Below are 25,957 nucleotides of genomic sequence, written 5' to 3' on the forward strand. Positions count from 1 at the left end.
CCATGTTTTATCAATTTTGCTATCTTTATTATCTGCTCCTTCCTTATAGCCTATCATGATCATTCTTTTTATAAAAAGCTAATCACTTGCTATATGTAGCTCTTGGATGATTGAGAATGATTTAAATGTATCTGAATCAAATTTCTAAGGACTGCGATCTTAGGCTATGTTTTAGTTACAATCATCATAATTCTGAAATTGTAATTTGTGCACTTGATTTTTTTTAGCATCTACAAATAAAATAAGAGGCCAAGTGAAAGGTGAATTAAAATAACTATGTTTTTATGGGCTAACCTTTTGAAGTGGTTAAATGGATTTTCTTGTAATCATTAATTAGCCTTCACCCTGAGTCAATGAATAATGTCCATTATTATCATTGATCACTGCTTAGTAATTTCGTTGTTTTGGTGAACATTTGATTCATCATAAAAATTAGTAGTTTACATTTCAGCCTTTTTTATGCTTTTTGTTGTTTTCATGCAATTCTTATCTTTTATGTAGATGCATGCCATCTTAATTATGTTTTCTTTTTAGATTATTTTGAAGTAATTACTAGTTAATTTCAATATGGATTTTGTTATATGAATTTTGTTCATCACTTTTTCTTTTGATGAAGTGCAACGACTCTTGTTGAAAACATGCTTTGGCATTTTACATAAAGAACTGTTTTTTTTAAACAATTCCCACTATTTTAGCATGGTGTCTATGTTGCATAGTTAGTTTCGAAACGTGCTTTCAAAACCACTTTCTAAAATATATTTTTATTTGGTTAAAAAAATTAAAATTATGTTCTATCACTATTTATCAAGAACTTGTTTTCAAATATAGTCTTTACTCCATAATGAAGATATGGATATGTATTGATTTATGAATTTTATAATGAATTTTAAACAAGTGTTTATTCACTGCATGGATTTTAAAATGATTTTTAAAACGGATTCCACCCTATTCATCATATAACCTACAACTCCCTAACGCATTTCTTGCAATATCACCCATATATTTCTTGGCAACCCTAGGAAGGCCCTAGCAACCCCAGGTACGCTCACTTATTCCTTGGAAACCCCAAGTGTGCTCGTATCACCTAGCAACCACAGGCTTGCACTCATATTCCTTGGCAACTCCAGGCACGCTCACATATTCCCTAGCAACCCCAAGAAGGTCCTAGCAACCTTAGGCGCACTCTTATCACCTGGCAACCCCAGGAAGGCCCTAACAACCCCAAGTGCACTCATATTCTCTGGAAACTCCATGTCCACTCACATATTCTCTAGTAACCCCAGGCTCGCTCATATTCCTTGACTACCCCAGGAAGGTCCTGACAACTCTAGGGGCACTCACATCCCCTAGCAGCCCCAAGGAGACTTTGGTGACATCAAGTATGATATTTGCCTAACTTACAAATGTAGATACTTTGTTCAGCTTATAAATGCAATGGTCCAAGGGAGAACAAACTTAACCTGTCCCATGCACGGACAATAACTAAAAAAAACAACATTCACTCCAATTATTGATATCTTGTTTTCACGAGAGAGCTCAAGCAGTATTCCCATGCGGTAACCCAAACTTTACCACAATGACAACAAATGCCTGAAGCTCAAGATACATGAGGCTAGTACAATAACACTCTAACTTATGATAAGTATCTTAGTTATGACTAAGCCCTAACTATGTCCTAGTCGTATCGCACAACGGGCCTTACTTTCCTAAGGTGAGAAGATATCTACCCTGTGCATGTGTAAAAAGCCGCATCCACCTGTACAGAGGCTCAACCTCTCTAGTTATTTATGTTATGATTACTAAAATACCCTTTCACACTAGACATTATTTTGGGAAATGGTACGACACTCAGTTCCTTCCTCTGGCGGTCTACAATTAAAGTCTAAATCGAATTTTATTTTGACACTCGCATTGAATTTCTAAACTAAGGAGTACGCACGATTTGTTTCATTGGCATGAAGAGTTGTGACAATGTTTTCCTTCAAAGCTTTGATACTTTCAATTTCGAGTGAACATAGGATCATATAAACGTGAACACTATATTTCACGAAACCACGGAATTCCCTTAAAATTCGAAATCCTTTTATTTGCAATTAAGTTTCACTAGATATTGTTGCATTTTCTTGACTGATGACACTTAAGTCCCGAAATGAAGGTCAAATCTTATTCAAGCATGGACGAAGTTACTAGGGAATGCACTGAAGTGCAATGAGATATGTTGACACTTAGCTTTCCGAAGTATAATGAACTTCAATTGTTTTTTTCTTGCGATGATATTTATCTCTCATACGCAATGATACCTATTTTCTCTCAAATACATCAATTAAATTTCAATTGCGATATCATTCGACTTTCGCATATGCAATGACATGCAGCCTTCCCAAATGCAATAACACAACCCATATCAATACATGATTTGAGATATTATCATGAGAATATCAATATGTTGCTTAAATCACATCAAGGTTAGCAAGTTCCAAAATCTCACACAATAAATGGGGGGCTTTCTTTCGTCCCATATTTTAGATACCTGATGCGATACTAGCAATGCCTTTTATTAAAGTGAAAGAGGGCTGGGTACTCTACCTACAAAACACCCATGCAACACCCTCCTATTCACATAGGGGGAATGGCAAATGTCGCACACTCAGCAAACCTCACTTAAGTGTTTCTCGATAGAAGACATTCTATCAAGATATAAGAGGAGTAAACATTAAAGTAGCTAACTATTCATTTCACTTGTTTCTTCATACAATGACTTCTATCAAGAAACAGAGGGGGCTAAAGTACAGAAAGTATTGAGCTATACCTTACAAAATGCTCCTATGATTTTATCGTAGTTTACATCTTCAAAAATTCCAATGACCCAGGAAACAAGTACGAGTCAATACGACACCCTATCAAAAAGACAGGGGGTTGAATCACATAATGAAAACTCATGATTACTAAGTTGAATACCACAAACGCAAGGGGATATCAAACATACCCAAATAAAATTTTTTCGCATGCAAAGTTCACAGAGCATCTCATTAGGAATATAATTGATCACCAGACCTAATGCAAAAAGATCATAATGCCGCAACATTTACAAATCTGTTCCTCATTGCCCCATCGTGAACCCCCGAAACAAACACGATGACAAAATGCTTATCAGTAAGTTTCCACATATCAATAACCAAGGTGGTTAATGTAGATATATAGTGGTCACTAAGACCATCAAAGTACAAAGGGTGTCAAACCAACACTACATGGATGCTTGCGATGAACCCGTAAACCATCGCACGTTTGCGATGAACTCATACCCAAAATAGGTCACGATAAACCTTAGACAAGCAAAAACATGCGATGATGCTTAGACACGCACGTGAATCTGCGATGATCTATATGACACGTGTGAATTTGCGATGAACTTCGGATGTGTACAGAGTTGCGATGGATCAAGATCACTACAAAACTACAAAATCACAGAAGATCGAGAATAAATTTTGGTTACTCGTGCGTCTTTAAATTATGTGTGTGATAGGGCACCACGTGGGTTTAATAAAAGCACACCCACTGAACGATGATGTCACCTGCGGCATATAAGTTTAAAAAGGTTACATATGGAGAGAATACGAAAGGAAAATGATTCTCTAATTATGCTTCCTATATAGCCAAACAAAAGGAAAGATCTTTTTTCCTAACAGAAAATATATTCTTTCCTAAAGAACTCTTTTTTTTATAGCCTTGACATCCTTTATATATAAAAGGGTGGAGACAACACAATAATAACTTTTGACCTAGGGTTTTCTCACAGGAGACTCTTCCTTCTCTCCTCCCTCATCTCTTTCCTCATGTCCTCTCTCTTTCCCGTCGTCATTCTCGGGCTTTTGGAGACAAACCATTCCCATATTGCCTGATCACCCCCAATCTATAGGAGTGATTGTCGATCAAAGGAACGCAAGTTCCAGGCTTCTAGATGAGCATAAGTTGTGGGAAAAAATATTACCATTTTCCTATGTGCAACAATCAAATGAATTATGGGGTATGATGGCATGAACTCAAACCCCTGTTGAATCACTGCTCGTCGTTATTCCAATCACTAAAGCTGCAATCGAGAGAAGCGAGGAGAAACTAAAGAGCTCAACCCCCTGTATCCAGTTGTGGCGAAGCTATGAATTCTTTGAATTTGTGTTCTTTGGTTGCAATTGTGAAGTTCAATCTCAAGGTCTTTAAGTCAAGAAGGAGAAGGAGAAATCTTGGTTCCAGAACAAGGAGAGATCTTGGTACAAGTAGAGGGACTTTAGGAATCTTAGAATCAACATTAAAGAGGAGAAATCTTGGCGCAAGTACAGGGACTTTAGGAAGTTTAGAATCAGTGTTAAAGAGGATTGTAGCTATGTGGTTTAGAGTCTAATTGAGTTTGGTGTCATCTATGTCTGTGTTGGTGTGCAAGTTGTTCAGCTAGCATTGTTGTGTATTGGACAACCAATACAAAAGAATTCATTTGATTCCTGCCTGAGATTCAAAGGAAAATTCGACTTCGTCTCGCTCATATTTGTTTCACTTCGACTTTTGCATTCTTATTATTATTTTTTTCACTGCAAAGTAAAGAAGGGATGTTTTTTTTTTTCACTGACGACCGTCAGCAACATTTTTCCTCTTTAGATCTGACCATTAGGATTGTGTAATTAATCTTGTATCCTGGTCAGCAGCTTTGATCAACCATATCGCTAGCTAGCAACATTTTTCCTTGATGGATGTAGCAATGGCGATTGCAGAAAATGGATGTAGCAACGATAGTGGTGGTGAAATTTTTTCATCAATTGGGTTTTATATTGAAAATTTGAGAAATAGTGGATGGAAAATTCAATATTTTATTTTATTTCGTGATGGCGACAATTGTTAGAAATAGTAGGAGTACTTTAAGACATTACTAAAACAGCATGTATATAGTTAGTCAATTTCCTAAACCTTAGAGGTAGTTCAAGAAATTCCCTATGTGAGTGTGTGTGTAAGGGGGACAATGGACCGGTTTTGGATTGGACCCCATCCAGTCCAAAATCAATTTGGACGAATTTGATGGACCAACGAGATATATTGGATTGGACTTGGTCCGTTTGTAACAAATTTATGTTGGATTGGGTTGGATTAAGCCAATATTTGGTCCATTGATATAAGACAAGAATATATGTGTCAATTGATTGGGTTTGGGTTGAAACCAATCTAAATCAAAATGAATTTGAACAGATTGGATGGTCTAGACATTGAATTGGACCGGTCCAAATTGGTCTAAAACATACATTGGATTGGATTGGACTTGGTCCATTTATAATGGACTCACATTGGAGTGGATCGGATTGGATCAAATTCAGTTCAATTGACACCCTATGTGTGTGTGTGTTTAACCGCCAGTTTTTTACATTGATTAACTGAAACTGAATTGGTACCTTTTTGTTTGTTGGAAATGCCAAATCAATCCACAATTTTTGATTTGATCTTTTCAATTTAGTCTGGTTTTTCATTTTTCTAGTTTTTATCATCACCCTAACTTAGGTTGTGTTTGGTACCATTAACACTTCTACTTGTAATGTTTTGTGTTGATCAATACAAATTTTTGAAATTACATTTTTTTATAACACAAAATGATTTGGGTACCATTGTTGCTTCTTTAGGAAACATCAAATTTGGTGTTTCAACCATAAATGTCAACACTTAATCCAATAACTATATTTTTAGGTCTTTTTTTTTTGTGTTAAGTCCCCCTCAAAATTGTTTTATTGGTTTCCCAAAAGTATTTATGCCCACCCCCTATAAACACCATCCCCGCCCTCCCCTTAGTGAATGGGGAATTCATATTAGGAATTATGATGGGGGTTGAACTCAAATTACCCCTATTTTTTAGTGGAATGGTTGTTTGATGTGATGTGACAAGACAATTTCTTAAAGATTTGTATTGCCTAACACAAAATATTGCAAGTATAAGTGGCAATGTTACCAAACACAACTTTAAAATAAGTGCTTCTAGTGTTTATTGTGTTTTAAAAGCTAAATGCATCCTAACAAATTGTTTGGTGCTACAAACGAGCTTTTTGGGATTAAAAAGACCCATTATAAAAAAGCCAATGCAAGACCGCTTTTTCACTTTTTTCAAAAGTGCATTTTCAACTTTTTATTCTGTTTTTGCCCATTTAAATTTTTATAATGACAAAAGTGCCCCTCTATACAAAAAAGTTAAGTTTTTTTTTTTTTTTTCATTTTTTTCCTTTATTCTTCCTCATTCTTTTGACTTACGATGGCATTACTATGTATATCCAAAGTGATTTTATTCATTTTTTCACTAAATTCTTAAAAAAATCCCATTTAAACCCCTATACTAGCCTTTTCCGTGCAATTCATCCAACATAACTTAATCAAAGTTAAAGCCCTCCCAAGCAAGTTCTAATACTCAATTAAAGGGGAGAAGTAACATTCTACTGGTCCCTAGGAGTTATAGAAAGCAAACTCACCACAATGCTATAATTACCATTAAAAGGGTAAAAGCTATAGTAACATAGAGAGAAGGGAGAGCCAACCAAGGGGTGGCTCACTTGATAAGCATAGCTAGTTTGTTCTAGCAAAGATGCAAATTCGATTCCCATAACCACCAACTTTGGGGATGGGGTTATTAGTGTGGTGTTGCACTACTCAAACAATGGAGCGTATCACCAAAATACAAAAAAAAAAAAGAAAAAAAAAGAGAAATGGGAGATACCATTATGGACCTATTGTATGTCTACCTAAAAATTGGTTTCTATTGAAAATATACTAAGGCCTTATTCGCTTTTCATTAAATAGATGGGGGTAAGTTGGTCAACATGCAATGTTTGTGTATCAATAGTTGTGGGTCCCATGGTAAATTGTTTTTCTAATGGATTGGAGCATATTACCAAAATACAAAAAAAAAAAAGAAAAAAAAGAGAGAAAAGGGAGATACCATTATGGATCCACTGTATGTCTACCTAAAAATTGGTTTCTATTGAAAATCTACTAAGGCCTCATTCGCTTTACACTAAACATATGAGGATAAGTTGGTCAACATACAATGTTTGTTGGAAGGGTTAGGATCATCCATATGGATGGCTGAACCATGCTAGATGGTTGGGTGAAATTTCAAAAATTTTCCAATCTTTATGAGAATCAAATTCTCTATATCTTGAAAAAGCTACATTTTTTAGGATCAGTATTGCACTGAATTGGATCAGATTTGAAACCAAACAAAGAGGGAGATTTATACTTAATACAGATACCATAAATGTAGATCATAAGGTGGAAGTTGATGCCCAAATCAGTCCTAAAACAAGCCCCCACTTAAGATGACACAGTGTATAGGTGAAGTTGATTTAGGAACACAGTTTTTAGCAAAACTGCAACCCAATTGCTTGGATCGAATTGTTAATTTGCTTCTGAATGAATGGGCCAATGCATAAGACATTACAAGTAAGTGCATAATGTCCCTCTTTACAAAATGTAGTATCATTCTTTATCACATTTGGAAGGCCCATGGTGCAAGTGTCACGTAGAATAGCCCAGTGAATATATTTTCGGTGAATAGAACTCATGCCCAAATGGATGACTCATTAACTCATTATAGAAAGTATGGAGGTGATGTGCATCAACGGGCTCAAGTTGGACTTTTGTCAAATTTTGAATAGGCCCAACCTAAAGCCCAAGAGCAAAGTAATGTAAAATGTAAACTTGGGCCCATTTTCGTCAAAAAAAAAAAAGAACTTGGGCCCAAGTTGCATCCCTAAGAGGAATCCAAGAGTAGGGGTGTCCATGAAAAACCAAAAAATCAAACCAAAAAATGTGGTTAACCAAACCAATCGGTTCGGTTTCAGTTTGGCATTTTTGAAAAACTGAAGGACTGGTTCGGTTTATGGTTACCCTAGAAAAAAACTGACAGTTAATTGAATCGACCAATATATATATATATATATATATATATATATATATATATATATATATATATATATATATATATATATATATATTTTTTTATATTTATGTATTTTAAATATATGTCACATATTTTCTATATATTATATATAAATATATATGAAATATATACATATATTATATTTATAAATATATTATATATTATATATTTTTATAATATTTATAATATATTATATATCATTTATTATTTATAATATAATATTATACATATATTTATATAATATATATTATAAATATAAAAGCCAAAACCAACAAATTGATTAACTGGTGGTACCAGTTCGATTTTAGTTTAGAGAATTTGAAAAACCAGTAGGACCGGTTTGGTTTGCAAAAATTGTCCATGGTTTGATTAACTGAACCGTGGACACCTCTATCTAGGAGTAATTCCAATATGTGATAAAATGAGAGAAAGTAGACTTAGATGGCTTATGCATATACATAGAAGACTACTAGGATACATAAGACAAAGTGATTAGGTACAAATTGGAGGGTTTAAGGGCAAACCAAAAGGGACATGGGTTGAAGTGGTAAGAAATGATTTAGTGCTCATATGTTAACAAGCATATGGCATTAAGTGATTAAATAAAACAAAATGACAAAACATAATTCATGTATCTGCCTCCATATAGTTAGGATAAGGCTTAGATGATGATGGTGATTAATAGTAGTTGTATTGGTTTCTAAGAATTAAGATATATGCTACCAGTATCATGCACTGGGCATGTTTTGATCGTTCATATTTCATATGAACTGAAATAATGTATTTTTACTATTTAGGCTGTGTTTGGTTGCAATGCAAATAAATTTGCACTGATACAAAACTATGGCAGTGCAAATGAGAATTTTAAGACATAAAGAAGAATAAAGTAAAACCCAAAATAAAATTAACTTAGAATTTGCATTTTTTTTCATTTGCACTCCCATGCATTTGCACTACCACAAATAAAATTGCATTGCAACCAATCATTTAAGACCTAAATTAGTGTTATTGATGTATTTTTAGCATTTATTTGAAATTTTCTAATGCATGTGAATCATAGTTTTTTTCAAATTTTACAGGAATCGGGATTTCCTACGTTCGATGTTTGTATATGCTGAGGTGCACTTCCAATCAAATTAGAGCACGCCAAAGTTCGCATGACATCGCACACCATACGTGCAAGACATTTGAACGGCCGGTTTTCCATGTTAAATTTTTAATATGTTTTTTTTTTCCAAACTAAAAAAATAAAAGAAAAAGTAAAAAATAAAAAAGAGATGATATGAATTATGAGCACCAAGTTTGACATTTCGATAGATGGAAAATAGGGGAAAAACAGAGAAAACCATTACGAAGAAAACCAGGTGGACGCCATTAATGAACAATTGCATGGAGAAAATATTTATGTAAAGGTTTTCTTTTTTTTGGTAGAAATTTTATGTCAAGGCTTAGTATTTCTTATTCCACAAATGAAAATTGAAGTAACAACAATCTTGCTGTTTTGACCTTGAAATTTTATATAATTCACCTTCAAAATGGGAGTTATTATCGAAACTAGTTCACACAAGCACATGGGTCTTTAGATCGTGAAATGATTTTTTGTAAATGGCTTCTCCACCTATTTGTTTTGCAAACGTTTGTTAATGGTGTCTACCCCAGTAGGGGTGGCAAGCCAAGCTTTTCACGAGTTGTTCGAGCTCAGCTCGTAAAAAGCTTGACTCGATTTGGTTTCTACTAAGCTTCGAACCAAGCTTGAGCCCAATTCACTGGCTTGATTATGAAATGAGCCAAACTCGCCTACTAGAGATCGACTCATAAGACTCGCGAGTCAACTCGAATATATATATATATATATTATAATATAATATTTTTATATATAGTTTTTTATTTTTAAAGATATTTTTCTCAAAATCAAGCTCGAGCCGAGCTTGAACTTATAAATTTTTTACTCGAGCCGAGCTCGAGCTCAAACTTGAGCTTATAAATTTTTTACTCAAGCCGAACTCGAGCTCAAGGTTTTGACTCGAACCAAGCTCGAGCTCGAACTTGAGCTTGAGCCTTGTAGAACAGTCTCGAGCCGAGCTTGAACCTCATACTATTTAGCTCGACTCAGATCAAATCCACCCCTATGCCCAAGCTAGGGTTTTATTGGGCTGATAGATTTATGCCCACCGATAAGATTTTCTAATTTCTTCATCTGATGTTTATGGAGAGTTGGAGATATGTGAAGAGGAGTGTGTATCTTTCTGCTTGGAGTCCCAAATTCTTCTTCCTTCGATCTCTCCAAAATGAAGAAAAATGGATTAGGAGTTCGGCATCTATTGGGGCAAGTCGATGCTTGCACCCTTCGAGCAGCCTCTTGCAACTTTGCATTGAAAATATCTTCCATGAAATAAATCACATAACTACAGAGATATTCCCAACACAAGGCTGTTGAAACAGGTTTTGCCCTGACCGAAGCTGAACTCCCTCCGCACACAAGAAATCGAGTGCAGGAAATCCGAGTTCATTTCACAGAGGCCCCTAGTGAATCATTTTAGGCCGCGTTTGTTTCAATGTAACATGGGATTGAAGGCAAAAATTTGAAAACTTGGAATTTAAGAGGTTCAAATTCAAACTTCAAACTTATATCGCATCTTTTATGATTCTCGCAAAACCATATGGAGAAGTTTCTCTAGTAAGTCTAGCTAGTATTCTACCTCGACGTGTTGATTGAAATGTAATGGTTTGATCCCATATGCCTAACCACAGCTAATGGGTTGAGCGGCTTTTGCCCCAATACGCTTCAGTCGGTATAGTTCAGGCTTTTGCTTCACTGCTTGTCAATCTGGATAGACCTTAAGCAAAATGGGCATTCTTAACTGTTCCAGTTTAAGAAAAATGTGATGAGAACGAGTAGAGACAACTGCGTTTGAAAGAAGCCATCTATATTTATTCATATACTAGGAAGTAGGAACTAGTACATGATGCTTAGCACAGATAGAACCATGTCAGTCCTTCCATTATATGGATTTACCATATCAAGTTACAAGGAGGATATTAACGTTGGAATTATGATCAACCCTCAGAACCTCCAGAACCACTTAGCTAATAGCCAAGTACATAAAAAATGAAAAGATCAATAAAGCCTGTAGACTTCTAGGCTGACTGCAAACCAGATACAATGGATCAAACAGAGCAGAGCTGGCAACATTGGTTAGTTGTAGAGTTCATAGGTTAGCTTAAAATACCGCATCATTCATTTATGGGCCGGTGCAAGATACGGACCTGCCTCTCAAGGAGTGGCAACATTCTCCTTTGCAAGAGGAGCAATTTCCTCACCATCAATTCCAGGTTCGCTCCCAGCAACCTCCAGGCTCAACAGGATGCTCTCCCACTTCTTCGCTGGCCCCTGTTGCACGGATACATATATATACTTAAAGTCTTGCACAACTCGGAAAGGAAAACCATACATCTGTGGTATTCATGGACATCTTGTAGTTTTTTGATTCATACAAACCAAACATGTCCAAATATCTCTCCCTGTTCATCCCACAAGGCAAATCCAGTGGTTTAATGGATATTCGTTCACACTCACCTTCCAGGAGAAATTTTGAGCCATGCAATTTTTAATCATCTGGATCATAGCAGAGGTGCCATAGGTTTTAAGAGCTTTCTTGACAGTAGTTGCCACTGCATTCACATCTGCAGGATCCACAGCATCACACTGAAACAAACAAACACCATCAGTTTGAATTTTGATTTCATGACCGAGAAAAAGAGGAAATATCAATTGTGCAAGTGCAATCACTATGTGCGAAAAATGCCAATTGTTAGGTCATTATCCAGTAAACCTGCCCCAAGACCCTGGATAGCCGACCAAGATTGGGTAATGACTTAGAAAAAGAGGAAAATCAATTGCAATTTAGTGATAAATGGAAATGCATTGCATACATCAACGTTGAAGGCTCCCATATGAAATCCGGTATATCCTTCTTTGACTGTGTCAACCAGCCCACCAGTTGAGCTAACCAAAGGAATCTGAAACCAAAATCACAGCTTTACGACTGTCAGTTAACTCTGTGCCGCAAAATGATAGGTAAAATGATGAATACATCGAAGACAAAGTGCAACATAATGTTAATATGTAATATCCAAAACATGGAGTAAGGTGTGTGTACCGTTCCATATGGCATAGTTTGTAACTGAATAAGACCACATGGTTCAAATCTACTTGGGATCAGCAGAAAGTCAGCTCCAGCTATGATCATATGGGCAAGAGGAACATTGAATTTTGCAACTCCTCTGGCTTTGTCAGGATATTTGATCTCTAGTTGCTCAAGTTGCTTCTCAAAGGCCTTTTTACCGGTCCCCTGAAACAAAGCAGGAAGTAGCTCAGAGTCAAACCCAAGAAATTTATGATAGAAGAAAAAAAGAAAACAAAAAGAAAAAAAAAAGGGAGAATAAAAACTTCCATATATGATGCTTACGAGGACAATTATCTGAACATTCTCTCCAATGAATTTGGGAATTGATGCTGCGAGAATATCTGAACCTTTCTGCTCTTCGAGTCTACCAATAAAGCCTATTACAGGGATATTTCGGTCCACAGGCAACCCGACTTCTGCTTGAAGTGCTTCCTTTAGAAGAGGCTTTGCATCCATAACCTGGAAATGCCAATTTCAGCATATCAGTCCTTGTAACAAGAAACTGTCAAATAAATGGGAGGGGGGGTTGAAAGTTCCTTACAGTTGTAGCATCATATTTAACACTGATATATTTGTCTGTGGTTGGGTTCCACTCCTGAACATCCGTGCCATTCACAATACCAGTAATGCCAGTCTTCCGAATTATGTTATCTAGTTCCACACCTTTTTCTATGCCTGAAACAAGTTCTTCTGCATAGTATGGACTGACAGTTAACACCCTGTCTGATTCTAATATGCCGGCTTTCATCCAATTGATTTTTCTCCCTTTCACAGGCTTATCATAACTACAAAAATCAACGAAATGAATAAGATATAACAAATAAAGGTCTAATAAAATCAATTTGAATCACAAGAGAAGAAATTTCATGAAGAAAAAAGACATCCTACCCATCAATAAAATCAAAAGAACCTTTGAATTCATCAGGGAGGTTGAGAAGTGAGAAGTCTGAAAAGGAAAATCTTCCTTGGTAGGCAATATTGTGTATGCAGAAAGCAACCTGGCAATGTTATCAAAACTCAAATCACCTTTTGAGAAACTTGCAACTTTCTTTTACTTCTAAATGAAGTTTTCCAAAGCAGATGCCAGTAAAGAATGATTCAAAGTGGATTATGTGGAAACATTACCTTGGCATTTCTATAAATCCCCCTAAATTTGTACATTGTTTTCAGGTAGCATGGGAGAAGAGCAGTGTGCCAATCATTACAGATGAAGACGACATCTTCACCTGTATACAAGGAGAACGAGTTTTAGTGCTTTAATGAAGTTGATAGAAAGTGGAAGTATATTTCAGGAATGAGAGGAGGGAGTCCCTACCATATGGTCCAGAGAAATGTTTGCTGCTGTTGAGATTCAGGACTCTTGGTGCTTCTAGAGCTGCCTGAAAGCCAAAAAATTGCATGTAAGATATATGCCTAACATAAAAAGCAGTGCCACTAAATTGCAAGTGCAACCAATAGGAAGACAAAATGAATCTAATATAAAAGCCATGTACTATAGGAGACACTAAATGGCATGAACATGAATTTGTATGGTTTATTTAAATGTGGAAAGATTACCACTATAGAAAAATAAATACATTCTATGACTAAACAATTGCTGAAGGGCCAATACTTAGTGCAATGGTGGTATCTTGGGCTGCCAAGCATGAGAACATGGGTTCAACACTGAGAGTGGCCACTTTGTGCATAAAAAGCCAAAGGGTGTGGATAATCAGGACCGTATTGGGTGATGGACTACACAGCTGCTCCTATGGAAATGAAGGTAGCATGTAGAGCCTGTGGCTGTTAGAGCAAGGTCAACTCTTGTCCCTTGAGATACGGGTTTAATGTTGCTTGATGAGCTAGCCGTGTCAGCTGAGCAATGCATAAGCAACAAATGTGCTATTGACTTGCCTGCTTATATTGCAACAAAATAACAACATTGACAGTTCAGGAAGTAATAAGTTTCAAAGAATTCGTTAGTCTTGAAGCATTTTCAAGAAGTTACAGCCAAAATCACTTTGGAACAAGAGTGGATTCTGTGTATTGTCTATTTGCTTCAAAACAGGTCAACATCGTTCCTCATTCAATTGCAATTATGGAGAGTAGAACTAAAATTTTATAACCTAATTAGCAAAGAAAGAAAGAAAAAGAAGGCCCAACTGGCGTGGTGGATCAAGTAAAAATGTCACATGGAAGATGGAACTGGAATGAGCAAAACTTGCTTACTTGACATAATAAACTGAAGCGAAGTTGGTTGTCACTGTAATCCTCTCCAGCCATGGGACCGTATATTTTCGATCCAGTTTTTCCCCATACCTTAAGGTTTGCAAATTAGGCATAGAATAATCATTAGTTTTCTCATATTATTGAACAGTTAACATGTGAAGTTACAATAAAGAAGCTCAATTTATATGGCCCTGGGTCAATGAATAACCTTCTCAAGGAACATGGGGTGATCTACAAAAACACGATCAACTCCACGTTTGTAGCAGTGGAAGAAGCGAACAGTTTCAATTCTATCTCCAACTTTTATCTGCATATTAAAAGGTATACTTTAGCAAACATATCCCAATGCATGAATCCCTTCAGGTGAATGAACACCTGGAAAAGAAAATTGAAAGCTTTATTCAGAAAATTAACATGATTGCTAGAATATACCTCAACTAGAACACTTGTATCCCATGCATCTTTGTACTGGTCATAACGTGGAGCTACTGTCATAACACGGTGGCCGTTGGCCTGGAAAAGGATCATACAGAGTTAGTAAATTGCTATTTCAGCGAGCTAAATACGTGCTTAAGTCATTCTATAAAGTACAAAAGAAAATCATGTAGGCAATTATATTTGCAAACCATGGAAGAGACAAGAAGAATAAACTATACTTACCGCCATTGCTGGTGGCAGTCCTCCAAGAACATCACCAAGTCCACCGGTTTTGCTCCATGGGCCAACCTCTGCTCCCACAAAGACTAAGTTCATTCCACTTCCGCATCTGATGACACTGCGCTCCTTGGCATTTCTAGCCTTGCATTCTTTCCCCTTTGCTTGCCCTGTGGTTGTCTTTGCATTGGCCCTCAAGTTTAATTTATCAACATTGTTCACAGATCTCAGCCCATGGTGAGTCATGGTTTGGTTTCTCAGCCCAATTTGTGCCAGTGGTGTTTTGGGCTGCGACCCGGACACTCCTCCATAGCTGACAAGTGAGCTTGTTGAAACAAATTTTGAAGCAGTCACTGTTGCCATTGGTAATATTCTTGTTCTGAATCAGAAGGCAGAGCATCACAGGAATTATTATCGGTTGCATTCAGTTTGCACTAAAACAGTTCAACTACAAGGATAGGGATGATAAAAAAGGAATTAATATAAAAACAACTAGAGAACCATAAAGAAGACATCTATTTAATTTAGTTTTCACATCATTTATTTCATATTTGGATGAAGGATTACAGAACCAAATATGTAATCTCCCAAACACATCCATGTTGACTGAGGGGCTACTGCATTTCTCAAAAAAAGCACCACTGCATTAATTTTACTTTGGTTATAACTGCTAATTTTATCACAGAGGATCTCCCACTGATAAAGCATTCAAGTTGATAAAAATTTAGTAGCTACCAGAAAATGAGATGTATATGAGATACATATAAAGATCAAAAGCGAAATTCCTGTCAGTCTTGCTACAGAATTTCCAGATCTTAAGAAAAGTGTAACTTTATTAGCTAGAAAGGGAAGGCTAGACTGAAAACTTACTCGCCCAAAAAGAAAAAAAAAAAAAACCTTTTTTAAGTCGTGAAGTGCAACGGAGAATCAGATATGCATGATTTTTCTAGAAGAAAATGAGGGTTCCATCCATACATCAAATTTGTAATCAGTGATCATCAGAATAGCCTCAAGACGACCATTGATTACAAAATATTTGAAATTTATTAATCATTGGTTCGACAGCCCGCTAAACCTTTCTCTATTTTAATACGTTATTAGGAAAAGGAGAATCGAGAAGTTGAAACTTGAAAGTAACTTTTAGTAATAGGAGTATAGGACTACCAAAGGAAAAGTAATTTGTGGTAACGTTTTTCTTAAAAAAATGTTTCTATTTTTCCGTACTCTATTTCTTCTCCCTGATAACGTTAAAAAAAACTGAAAATAGCTTAAAACAAATAAAATCAAGTAAGTAGGAACCATCCTGACCAGATGCAGAGAGGAATTTTCCAAATAATCTCAAATAGAGAAATTCCGCAAGTTCAAACGAGACGTGGAAAACCAAGAAAGAGAAGATCAGAGCTCGAAAGTCATAAATTTAATAGAAATAAGGATGAGACGGGATAAAGAAGAGATGGCAAAAAGCTGGTTAATGAACTTCAGACTCGAAGAGAACACGAAAATATTACAGTTTATATATGTGGCAAAAAAAGAAAAGATCAGCCAACGATCCTCCCGATGAGGAAGGGTGGTGGAAGAACCAACTTACCACTGACCGAACGACGCCGATGAATCGGGGATCCGTCGGAGATCGGGCAGAAATCTTCTCAGTTCTCACTCACTGGTGAACTACGGTTGTCATTCAAAGCCACTGAGAAGCAACCATTTGTAGCAGTTGTCTCGTGACCGTATTATCCACGTGGAAGCAAAAAAATGGTTTGGAAATCTCTCGTTTCCCAAGGACCTCAAGATTTGATCAGGACCCAAAAGAATCACAAGGATGGGACCCAGGGGACTGAGTATAAATGAGAATATGCCAAATAGTCGTGGGCCCGTGACATGAGACCCTGCACCGTTCAATTTGACACGCCAACACCAGATTTATTTATTTTTCTTTTATGAACCTGTCAAACAGAAAACGACATCGTTGATCTACAAATATTTCGGAAACTAATTATTTCCTGCAGTTAATTAATTAATACATCTCTCTTCTTTTTCAGTTTTGTATGAGCGTCGACATGCTTCCAAAGGGAGAGGGGGTGATCATGCGGTCAGTATCGTTTAAATCAGTTGATGCCAATCTACGACGATCGAGTGAACAGAAAATTGAGGTTGGGGTGGTTCGTTTGCCATGTTTGCATTGAATGATTTTCTCTTTATCGGTTCGTTTGTGATATGGAAAAGATATGATATGTGAAACTTTTCATCAATTAAATGGAATCATAAATGTGATATGTGATAGTCAATTATGTGTTATTTATCAAAATTTATGGGTAGGTTTTGATTGGTCAATACTCTTTTTATATCATATCTTTTCCCTATCATAGATTTTCTCTTTATTCAAACAATTAAGAGTCCAAACACAATTCCTGATCAGGGATCTCACAAATAAATAGTTTAAATTTCTTAAGCTATCCATATAGTTTAGCTAATTCATTAAGTGTAAATTGACTAATAGTATTCCTATTGGTTCTAATAATTGACTAATTTTACCCTTATGTTAGATTTTGTTAAATAACAATTGACTAATTCTACCCATCATTAGGTTTTGTAAATATTCCGTCAAAACTCATAGGCTATAATATTTTTAAAAGCCCAATTTTACTCTCCACCTTCAACCTCCCCCTCTTTCTCTCTCTTTTATCCAATGTTACCCTCGTCCCCTTCCTCCTTTGACCTTTTTCTATGTTCCCTCTATCTTCCTCTAAGTGTCTCTGTCAACATCAGATCGTCATTAGTTTCAAACCTTGTAAATCATGGCCTGACTCCAAGCTCTCTTCGATCCAACAACGAAAGCCATTGATGCATAAGCAATGCCATTGGAGAGATCTATAGAAGCATAGTTCTTTGTCTCTCTCCTCTTTCCCAAATATAATCAACGCTAAACCTGGCTCTAATACCGGTAATGAACCACCCATTTCAATTCGCTCGTCATCCATTCCAATCTTCAACCAACAGGAATAAAGAAATCCCCCGATAATCTAGCAAAGCTAGATCTACGCCAGACGATTCCTTCGATCATCCAGTTCAAGGGTTTAATCTCATTTACACCAAATCCATTGATTGAGAGAGACCCCTATTCACGTTTTTTCTTTTAATCGAATCCACTTCTGGAGGAACTGTGGTAACTTCATCTTCTTCTGATCATTTTCTTTGATTCAATCCAAGGGACCACCTACAAAATAAGGGTCAACTACTCTTGAGCGTTCAAAGCCCCTCTTCGGGGAAACTTCAACCATATCTGCAACACCATTAAAGCTTAGATCTGAAGATGCTTTTGAAGTTGTTTGATGAATTTTTTTTTTAAATCAACATTAATTTGGATATCTGAGCCATTTGAACTTGTTCATTGGAAAAGTTAAACCTCAAACTTGTAGTCTAAAACAAGAAATCCTAAATGATCAATTGAAGCAAGCTAGAGCAAAGAGTTCGAACAAGACTCAAATCGAGTATTACAAACCCATTTTCATTCAAATTTTTTGCTCTACTTCGGTTATTATTAGAGGGAGAGATCCAAGTAAGAGACCTAGATATGAGATCTAGTCATCATCTTTTGTTCCGACAGTTCCGACAAAGAAAATGAGAGAGAGAGAGAGAGAGAGAGAGAGAGGAAGAGATCCGAGTAAGGAACCCAGATCTAGGGGTGGATTTGAGCCGAGTTGAATAGTACCAGGCTCGCTCGAGCTCGGCTCAAGACTATTCTACAAAGCTCGAGTCAATAATTCATAAGCTCGAGCTCAATTTTGAGAAAAATATTTTATAAAAATAAAAATTATATATAATTTTTCTATTTATATTTAAAAACTTAAGAATTATAATATTGTTATTATATATATTATTTTCTATATATATATATATATATTCGAGCCGGCTGTCGAGCCTCACGAACAGAGCTCTAGTAGGCTCAAGCTCGGCTCATTTAATAATCAAGCCACTGAATTGGGCTCGAGCTTGAGCTCGAGCAGCTCGTGAAAAGCTCGGCTCGTTGCCACCCCTATCCAAATCTGAGATTTGAGATATACTCAAATCTTAGATCCGATCATCATCCGCCATTTCGGCAAGTCCAACGAAAAGAATGAGAGGGAGAGGGAGGGATCCGAGTAAAGAATCCACAAGGAACCCAGATCCGGTCATCATCCACCGTTTTTCCAAAGAAAATGAGAGGGAGAGGGAGAGGGAGACATCTGAATAATCTATAGAGGAGAGTAAAATAGTATTTTTCATATCTTCATTGACACACGTTAATAATTAAGAAGGATTAATCAATTATCAAAAACATTAGAAATAGCTTAGTCAATTTTCAAACAATAAAGGTACACTGAATCAATTAGCTAAAACATAAGAGCAATTTAAAAAACTTACCCAAATAAATATAACAAGGCCAAAACAAAACAATACTAGTGGTGGGCGCCTACATGCTACACGCAGTCTTACGCTGAAGCAATGCAAGCCGCTCAATGAAGCGCGACGGGACCCAGAAGTGATACGACATTGATTTTTTGTTTTTGTTTCGAGAGGGTGGGTGGGGAGGGCCTAAGAGGTGGCGAAGGTGATTTTACGTATGCAATTCTTCACGTTGTTCCATTCATTGAGAAGCCTTGGTTGTTCCTGTTGTCTCTGTCTTTTCTTCCCCACCAATGATGGAGGTCTGGAATAACCCTTCCATCAAATTTGACGATTCAAACCCAACTTTAAATTGAACGGCAATGGTTACTTCCTTCAGTTAAGAACGATTACGAAAAAAAAAAAATAATTGCGGTTGCAGTTTAAGATCGGACTTTCACTATCCAATAGATCGCGTGAAGACTGGGAATGGTTCTTGTTCATGGTAGGGATACATTCACGTCATCACAAAATTGCAAGCAGAGTTAATGCATACTCAAGTAGTTCACTTGCATACAATCAGCAGAATTAAGAGCTACTACTGCCTTCTGTGTATCCAGCCTCTTGAGAATTCAACCCGTCCGAAGCTTATTTCGTCAAACCCAAAGTTGCGTTTCACTCACTGGAACTGGATTTTCCGGAAAGTGAATATTGTTCGCGTTCTGAAATCAATATAGTTTGTAGAGGGACCACAGCTATAGCATTACAACCCAGACAATAGAATCTTGTAATTTTTATAGAAAGTTAATTTGTTAACAAGAAGTTTCATTGCTTTAGGTTGCAGGCTCAAACGTTTAGAGAGGCAATGGCATTTCATCTCAAAACGCCTATTTTTAGTGTTTTAATAGGAAACTTGGTTGGTTAGTACTTATATTGATTAAACATTAAACATTGTGTTTGGTATATTGACATTTCTATAAAAAATGTTTATGTTCAATGTGACACCATCCTAGTGTACTGATCTCTCATCCAATAGTTAAAATAAAAAATAAATGCTTTCTAATGATTGACTCATTATTGCACATATAGTGCGATCCGGGCACTTCTATCTGGCGAACGTTTGGCTCCTAACTGGCGATGGACGGTACCTGAGAAGAGGAAGGTGAAGGATTCCCGGGGAGCTCACCCAGTGCGAATACTCCGATGCTTAAGTTAGAAGACTTGAGAGAGCTGTAAGGAATGCAAAGAGAGCTAAGAGTGCAGATAACACTAGATTAGTAAAATTCAAGATTAACTCAAGATCAATACCAAGTCTCTTTGCCCCTTCGACCATGGGGCTTTTAAACAAGGGTGTTCTTGTCAAATCAGGCGTAATTGCCACTGGACCTCTATCGCAGCTGTTATGTGCCAGGGCTGCACAGGTAACCACTGCAGAGTACTACCCAATCGGATGAGTGACACAACCCGGAAAGGACAGGCACGCCACCACCTTAGAGAGACGTGGGTGCAGTCTGCTGGGCTGGCAAGGACTGCGCCGTCAGTCAGGAGACGTGATGCAGTCTGATGGGTACGGTCTCGTCAGATAAAAAGCTTACTGAGAATGTCGTGTCGCTTAACAACAAGCTATCCCATAGCGAGCTGCCCTGTAGCGAGCTGCCTTGCAGCGAGTTCCTGGATGTGTCCCGAGGTGATTCCTTCTGAGGTTGCCTTTGGGGCAGTCTTCTTGCCTAAGTGTTGGAGCGAGCTGATTCTCTTAGATTACGAGATGGGATAGACTTGGCTTGGAGTATTCCCTTTCCACATACCGGGGTCCTTGAGCTCGCGTTGTAGCGATCTGTCCTGCGAGGACCTTAACGAGCTCGTTACTTAGTCATAGCCAGCCTGTCATGCTGAGCCGTTGCTTATGCTGAGTCATGTCCACGTGTCGCCTTCTTAGGAGGTCAGGTCAAATCACCCTCCATCAATTGCCCCCCACTCCTCAGGTTAAGGATTCTACTTTAGCGTGAGGAGTTCATGGAGTGTGACGGGTGGATTTGACCCGAATTTCAAACTTGATTGATTGGTCGCATTAAATACACACCGGATGTCAGGCGATTTTTGGAAGACATGCAACCGACATTACCTTAATCATGGAAGACGTGCAACCAGTCACATTTCAGTTTCAGAAGATGTTCGGTCAGCTTGACTATGAACCGTCAGATTTACCTTAATATGAGCCATCAGTTTTGTGGGCACAGTGGCTATAAATAGGGGGGCCCCAGGCCTCACTCCCTTCACGCCAACTTTCTTTGCCTTCGGATTCTGAGGTCGCACCTTCAACTAGCTGCTCGAGCTCTTCTCCTGTTCACACTGTCTTTTCGATTCAACTTTTTCCCGGTGAGTCTTATCACTTTGTTAGCATGTATAGGTATCCGTACAACATCTTTCTCTGTGGGCGATAACCGAGATGACGCCCCTTCGAGCTCAAGGGGAGCTTGGGGGCAGGCTCCGAAGGCTCGGGAGGCCTCTGACGAGACGACTTCCACCTCCTAAGGCAGGGAGCTGGATAGATTTGGTCCTTCCTCCATGTCGATGGAGAGACTTAGGATCTTGGTCCTTCAATTCAACCTTCCCAGAAACCTCATCTATAGTCTCCCATCCGGTGACTGTCCTTGGGAACATGGTCATGATGAGATCATGATCTTCCAAGAATAGCTCATCACTGGCCTCCGTCTTCCTCTGCATCCTTTGATAGTGGAGGTATTAAACCATTTTAACGTTATCATAGACCAGTTTCACCCCAACTCAATCCGAAATGTAGTTGGGACAATTTCTTTATTTTATGAATATTGTCTTCCTCTTAACCTCGACATCTTCTCCACCATCCTTTCCATCAAGAATGCTTGCCTCGGAGTGCCTCCAGAAAGGCATTCCTATTATTTTTCTCCCCGTCTTGGCTTCAAGCTCTTGCACGAACTGCCGAATAGGATCCTGGCCTAGAAGTGGGACTATTTTGTAGTTCGCAACCCCGAAGGGTGGCCCTTCCCAACTCACTGGAGGGCCACCGTCTAGGATTTGGGTGTTGACTTGGATCCAAAAGTTTGGGAAACACTGTAGTCCTGGGCAACGGTTGGCTTCCATTGGTCGGACTACTTGACCGAGGACAAGCTCGTGCAGGTTGACCTGAGCCCCGGTAGGTTGCCTTTTAGGTCGCACAATGCTCTATGATTTTTTTTACTGGACTAGTGCCTTGTGATATTTGGCAGCCAACATGTCTGGTGTAGACACACACCGCCTTCTGTCAAGCAACCAGAAGCGCAAGGCAAAGAGGTTTCACCCTGACTGAGATTCCACTTCCGGGAGTGCTGAGTTCGAGGATGCTGATCCAGCCTTCATCTCGCCACCGCCTGAGGTTTCACCGGTCTCGTTCGAGGGAGTAGCCATGGAAGGTGGCTTGGAAGAACGCGAGCTCCCGACGCAAGGGCAGTACCCTCCATCTGAGCAGTCCCACCCCTTCGTCTTCCTGTAGTTCCCTACCGGAGGATGGGAAAGCGTCACCGACTTCACCGTGGCTTCGCAAAGGAGTCAGAAGGCAGTCTCCCACGAGGAGGTCGCCAGCTGGGGAGGGATGGACCCCAAACAGCTCACCGGGCTAGCCTCCGTACAGTGGATGGTGGTAAGTGGCTGTTTTTTTCTTCTTTTCCTTTCTTCTCATTCTTTTTTCTTTTTTGACCTCGGCCTTTTGTTGGCAGGTGAACTCCGCCATCCACGCCATGGCCCTCCAGACCAACATCCACTCCGGAGACGCTCACTTAGAGGTCAATCGCGCAGAAGCTCTAGGGCAAGCTCGATTGGGCCCGAGGTGAAGTTCTTCAAGTTCGAAAGGGGAGCAAGGCCCAGGAACTACTCATCCTGGACCAGGAGGCACAAATCACCCAACTATCTGAGGAAAGCGCTCTCTACCAGGAGGAGTCGTCGAGGGTGGTAGTGGAGAGGGAGCTTCTTTGCCAATAAGTCTAGGACTTGGAGTCCACGCTTCAGGACTGGACTTGGAACTTCGATGCCATGGTGGAGGCTGAGCGAGCTAAGGCGGTGTGGACTTCAAGGACTCCCAGGAGTACCACGACCTTCAGGTGGAGTACGGATCGAGCTCTTACCATTCTGGATTTAAACTCCGCCGTTGGCTGGTCCGGAAGAAGTTCTTCGGGCTCAACCTTGAGGGCATAACAATGAAGGGTCTAGATCTAAAGACGGAGGACTTGGCGGAGGAGGAGGAGCCTAACTCTCCAGAGGATGATGAGGACATGGAGGTGGCGGATCCTTGAGGTTGGTTGCTCTTGTTTTTCTTTCTTCTCGAATGTATTCTGAAGTGGTTGTTCCCGGGTGTCTAAACCTGATTTTAAATATTTCTTTTTGATGAACTTTCTTGGGCGGTTGGGTCCAGATTTTTCTGTTTCTTTGATGAACTTCTTTCGGGCTATTGATCCCTTTTTTTTTGTTTTTAAGAATTAGCAATGAAATATTTTGTCTTTTTCTGCTAAGTATTGGGTGCTCTTTACTTTCTGCCAAAGTGACTTTATCACTCAAGTTGTTAAAGCTACATACACGAAGTAGGATCTTTTGGTAGTTGCTACCCCGAGCTGTCCTTCCGTACTTGGGGTAGTTTTATGGTATACCTCGAGGTGGTTATTATAGTAAGCCCAAGCTATATGCACCTGGGTTAAGTAGGTTGTCCTTTATCGGGTTCAACTAGTATACCGAGGTGAGCTACGCTTCTTAGGGTCCACACCCAAGCTGCCTGTGCCTTCGATATTAATACCTAGCCTTTGCCGATGAAACAGTTAAGTCTTACACAGTGCCGAGGTCTTAGTGAGCTCGGCGTTTTAACCCTTAGGCTGAGGGAGTGACTTATAGTCCACTCTTGGAGTTTGCCCATGCCATGGAGGCAACTGGGTCTTATCGCGCCGAGGTTGTCATTAGCTCGGCATTTTGGCCCTTAGGCTCTGGGAGTGAGTCGTGGTCTACTCAGTAGTTTATAGGTAATATTGCCTTAAGTTGACAATATTCCATGTCCAAGGTACTCGTTTCCCTTCCAGGGTTTCGACCTTGTAAGTTCCTTCCTCGAGCACCCGCTTTACTCGGTAGGGTCCTTCCCAATTTGGCCCGAGCTTACCAACACCGGGCTCAAACACCATAACTTTATGAAAGGCTAGGTCACCGACGCGGAGATTCCGCTTCTTGACCCTGGCGTTATAGTACTGAGCTATTCTCTGCTGGTAGGCCGCGGTCCTAATATATGCGAGGTCCCGTACTTCGTCAAGTTGGTCGAGGTTGGTGCATAGCTCGTCTTCATTTGCCTTGTCATCATACGCTTCTAGTCGTAGCGAGGGAACCTCGATCTCAGCTGGGATGACTGCTTTGGTGCCACAGGTGAGGTTGAAGGGAGTCTCGCCTGTAGCGGTCTTCACTGTGGTTCAATAAGCCCATAGAACACTAGGTAGCTCATCTTCCCATAGTCCTTTAGCTCGGTTTAGGTGTGCCTTCAGTCCGCGAAGGATGGCTCTATTCATGACTTCCGCTTGGCCATTTGATTGAGGGTGTGCGATTGAGGTAAAATTCTGTCGAATTCCCATGTCTTGGCACCAGTTATGGAATTTAATGTCATCGAACTGCTTACCATTGTCAGAGATCAGTACCCGAGGTAGCCTGAAGTAGCACACTACACTTTTCCAAAAGAAGTTCTGGATGTTCCGAGCTGTGATTGTTACGAGAGGTTCAACTTCTACCCAATTAATGAAATAATTAACTACTACCACTAAGAACCTCCTCTGGCCTGTCTTGGTGGGAATGGTCCGAGTATATCGATCCTCACTATGCGAAAGGCCACGGGCTGGTGAGATACTTCAGGTCGGCAGTAGGTTGATGGTGGATATTGGCATGCTTATGTCACTTGTCACACTTTCTAACGAGCTCGATCGCATCTGCTTTTATTGGTGGCCAGTAGTGCCCCGATCGTAGCGCTTTTTGGGTGAGGGCCCTGCCCCCCAAGTGTCCACCGCATAGGCCCTCATGAGTGTTGCGGAGCACGAGCTCGGCTTCAAAAGGTCGCAAGCAACGCAGGTAGGGGAGCGTGTAAGATCTTCGGTATAGCCGTTTATCTATCATCACATATTTGGTCGCCTGTCGCTATACCCTTATGGCGGCATTGCGGTCTGCAGAGAGGGTCCCGTGTAGCAAGAAGCTCGTGAGCGAATCAATCTAGCTCGACTTTACTTGAACGACAGGAGCGAACTCTTCTGCCCCCCCCCCTCGAGAATGCTAGGCCAAGGCAGGTTCTCTATGTACACGGTTCTCATGGTATTATCACTAGTGCTGGCTAACCGGGACAGGGCGTCGGCCTTAGCATTCTTCGATCTCGAGATTTGCTTGATAAAGTGTGACTGATAGTTGAACAGGGCCTCTCTTACTTTGGCTAAGTAGGCGATCATGGTTGGTTCGCGACCTTCATATTCGCCTGTGACTTGATTGACCACGAGCTGTGAATCGCTACAGATGACAATATGCTTGGCTTTCACCTCTTTGGCTAGAGCTAGCCCAACTATTAATGCCT

At 39.3% G+C, this 25,957-nt stretch overlaps 1 protein-coding gene across 1 annotated transcript; it reads right to left on the reverse strand.

Annotated features, from left to right (window-relative positions):
* Nucleotides 1-10,867: 10,867 nt before the first annotated feature.
* GBSS1 (UDP-Glycosyltransferase superfamily protein) lies at nucleotides 10,868-16,787 on the reverse strand. The gene is made up of 14 exons (XM_088978405.1): nucleotides 16,595-16,787; nucleotides 15,013-15,385; nucleotides 14,785-14,865; nucleotides 14,561-14,659; nucleotides 14,353-14,442; nucleotides 13,460-13,523; nucleotides 13,270-13,370; nucleotides 13,033-13,142; nucleotides 12,686-12,929; nucleotides 12,427-12,603; nucleotides 12,118-12,309; nucleotides 11,891-11,977; nucleotides 11,535-11,663; nucleotides 10,868-11,348 (listed from the first exon to the last, which is right to left on the reverse strand). Exons 2-14 carry the CDS (start codon nucleotides 15,367-15,369, stop codon nucleotides 11,232-11,234), a joined length of 1,848 nt encoding a protein of 615 aa, XP_088834531.1. The 5' UTR covers nucleotides 15,370-15,385; nucleotides 16,595-16,787; the 3' UTR covers nucleotides 10,868-11,231.
* Between the last annotated feature and the right edge of the window lie 9,170 nt (nucleotides 16,788-25,957).

Source organism: Nelumbo lutea, chromosome 3, assembly GCF_056320005.1.
Source record: "Nelumbo lutea isolate HS-2025 chromosome 3, American lotus-T2T, whole genome shotgun sequence".
Taxonomy (NCBI): domain Eukaryota; kingdom Viridiplantae; phylum Streptophyta; class Magnoliopsida; order Proteales; family Nelumbonaceae; genus Nelumbo; species Nelumbo lutea.

Bases quoted from the DNA above. Each gene is read 5' to 3' on its own strand.
- GBSS1 (XM_088978405.1), bottom strand. From the start codon at position 15,369: ATGGCAACAGTGACTGCTTCAAAATTTGTTTCAACAAGCTCACTTGTC. The intron at 12,930-13,032 runs GTAGGATGTCTT...TGATTTTTGTAG, and splicing joins TCTTTTGATTTTATTGATGG to TTATGATAAGCCTGTGAAAG. The intron at 12,310-12,426 runs GTAAGCATCATA...GCTTTGTTTCAG, and splicing joins ATGTTCAGATAATTGTCCTC to GGGACCGGTAAAAAGGCCTT.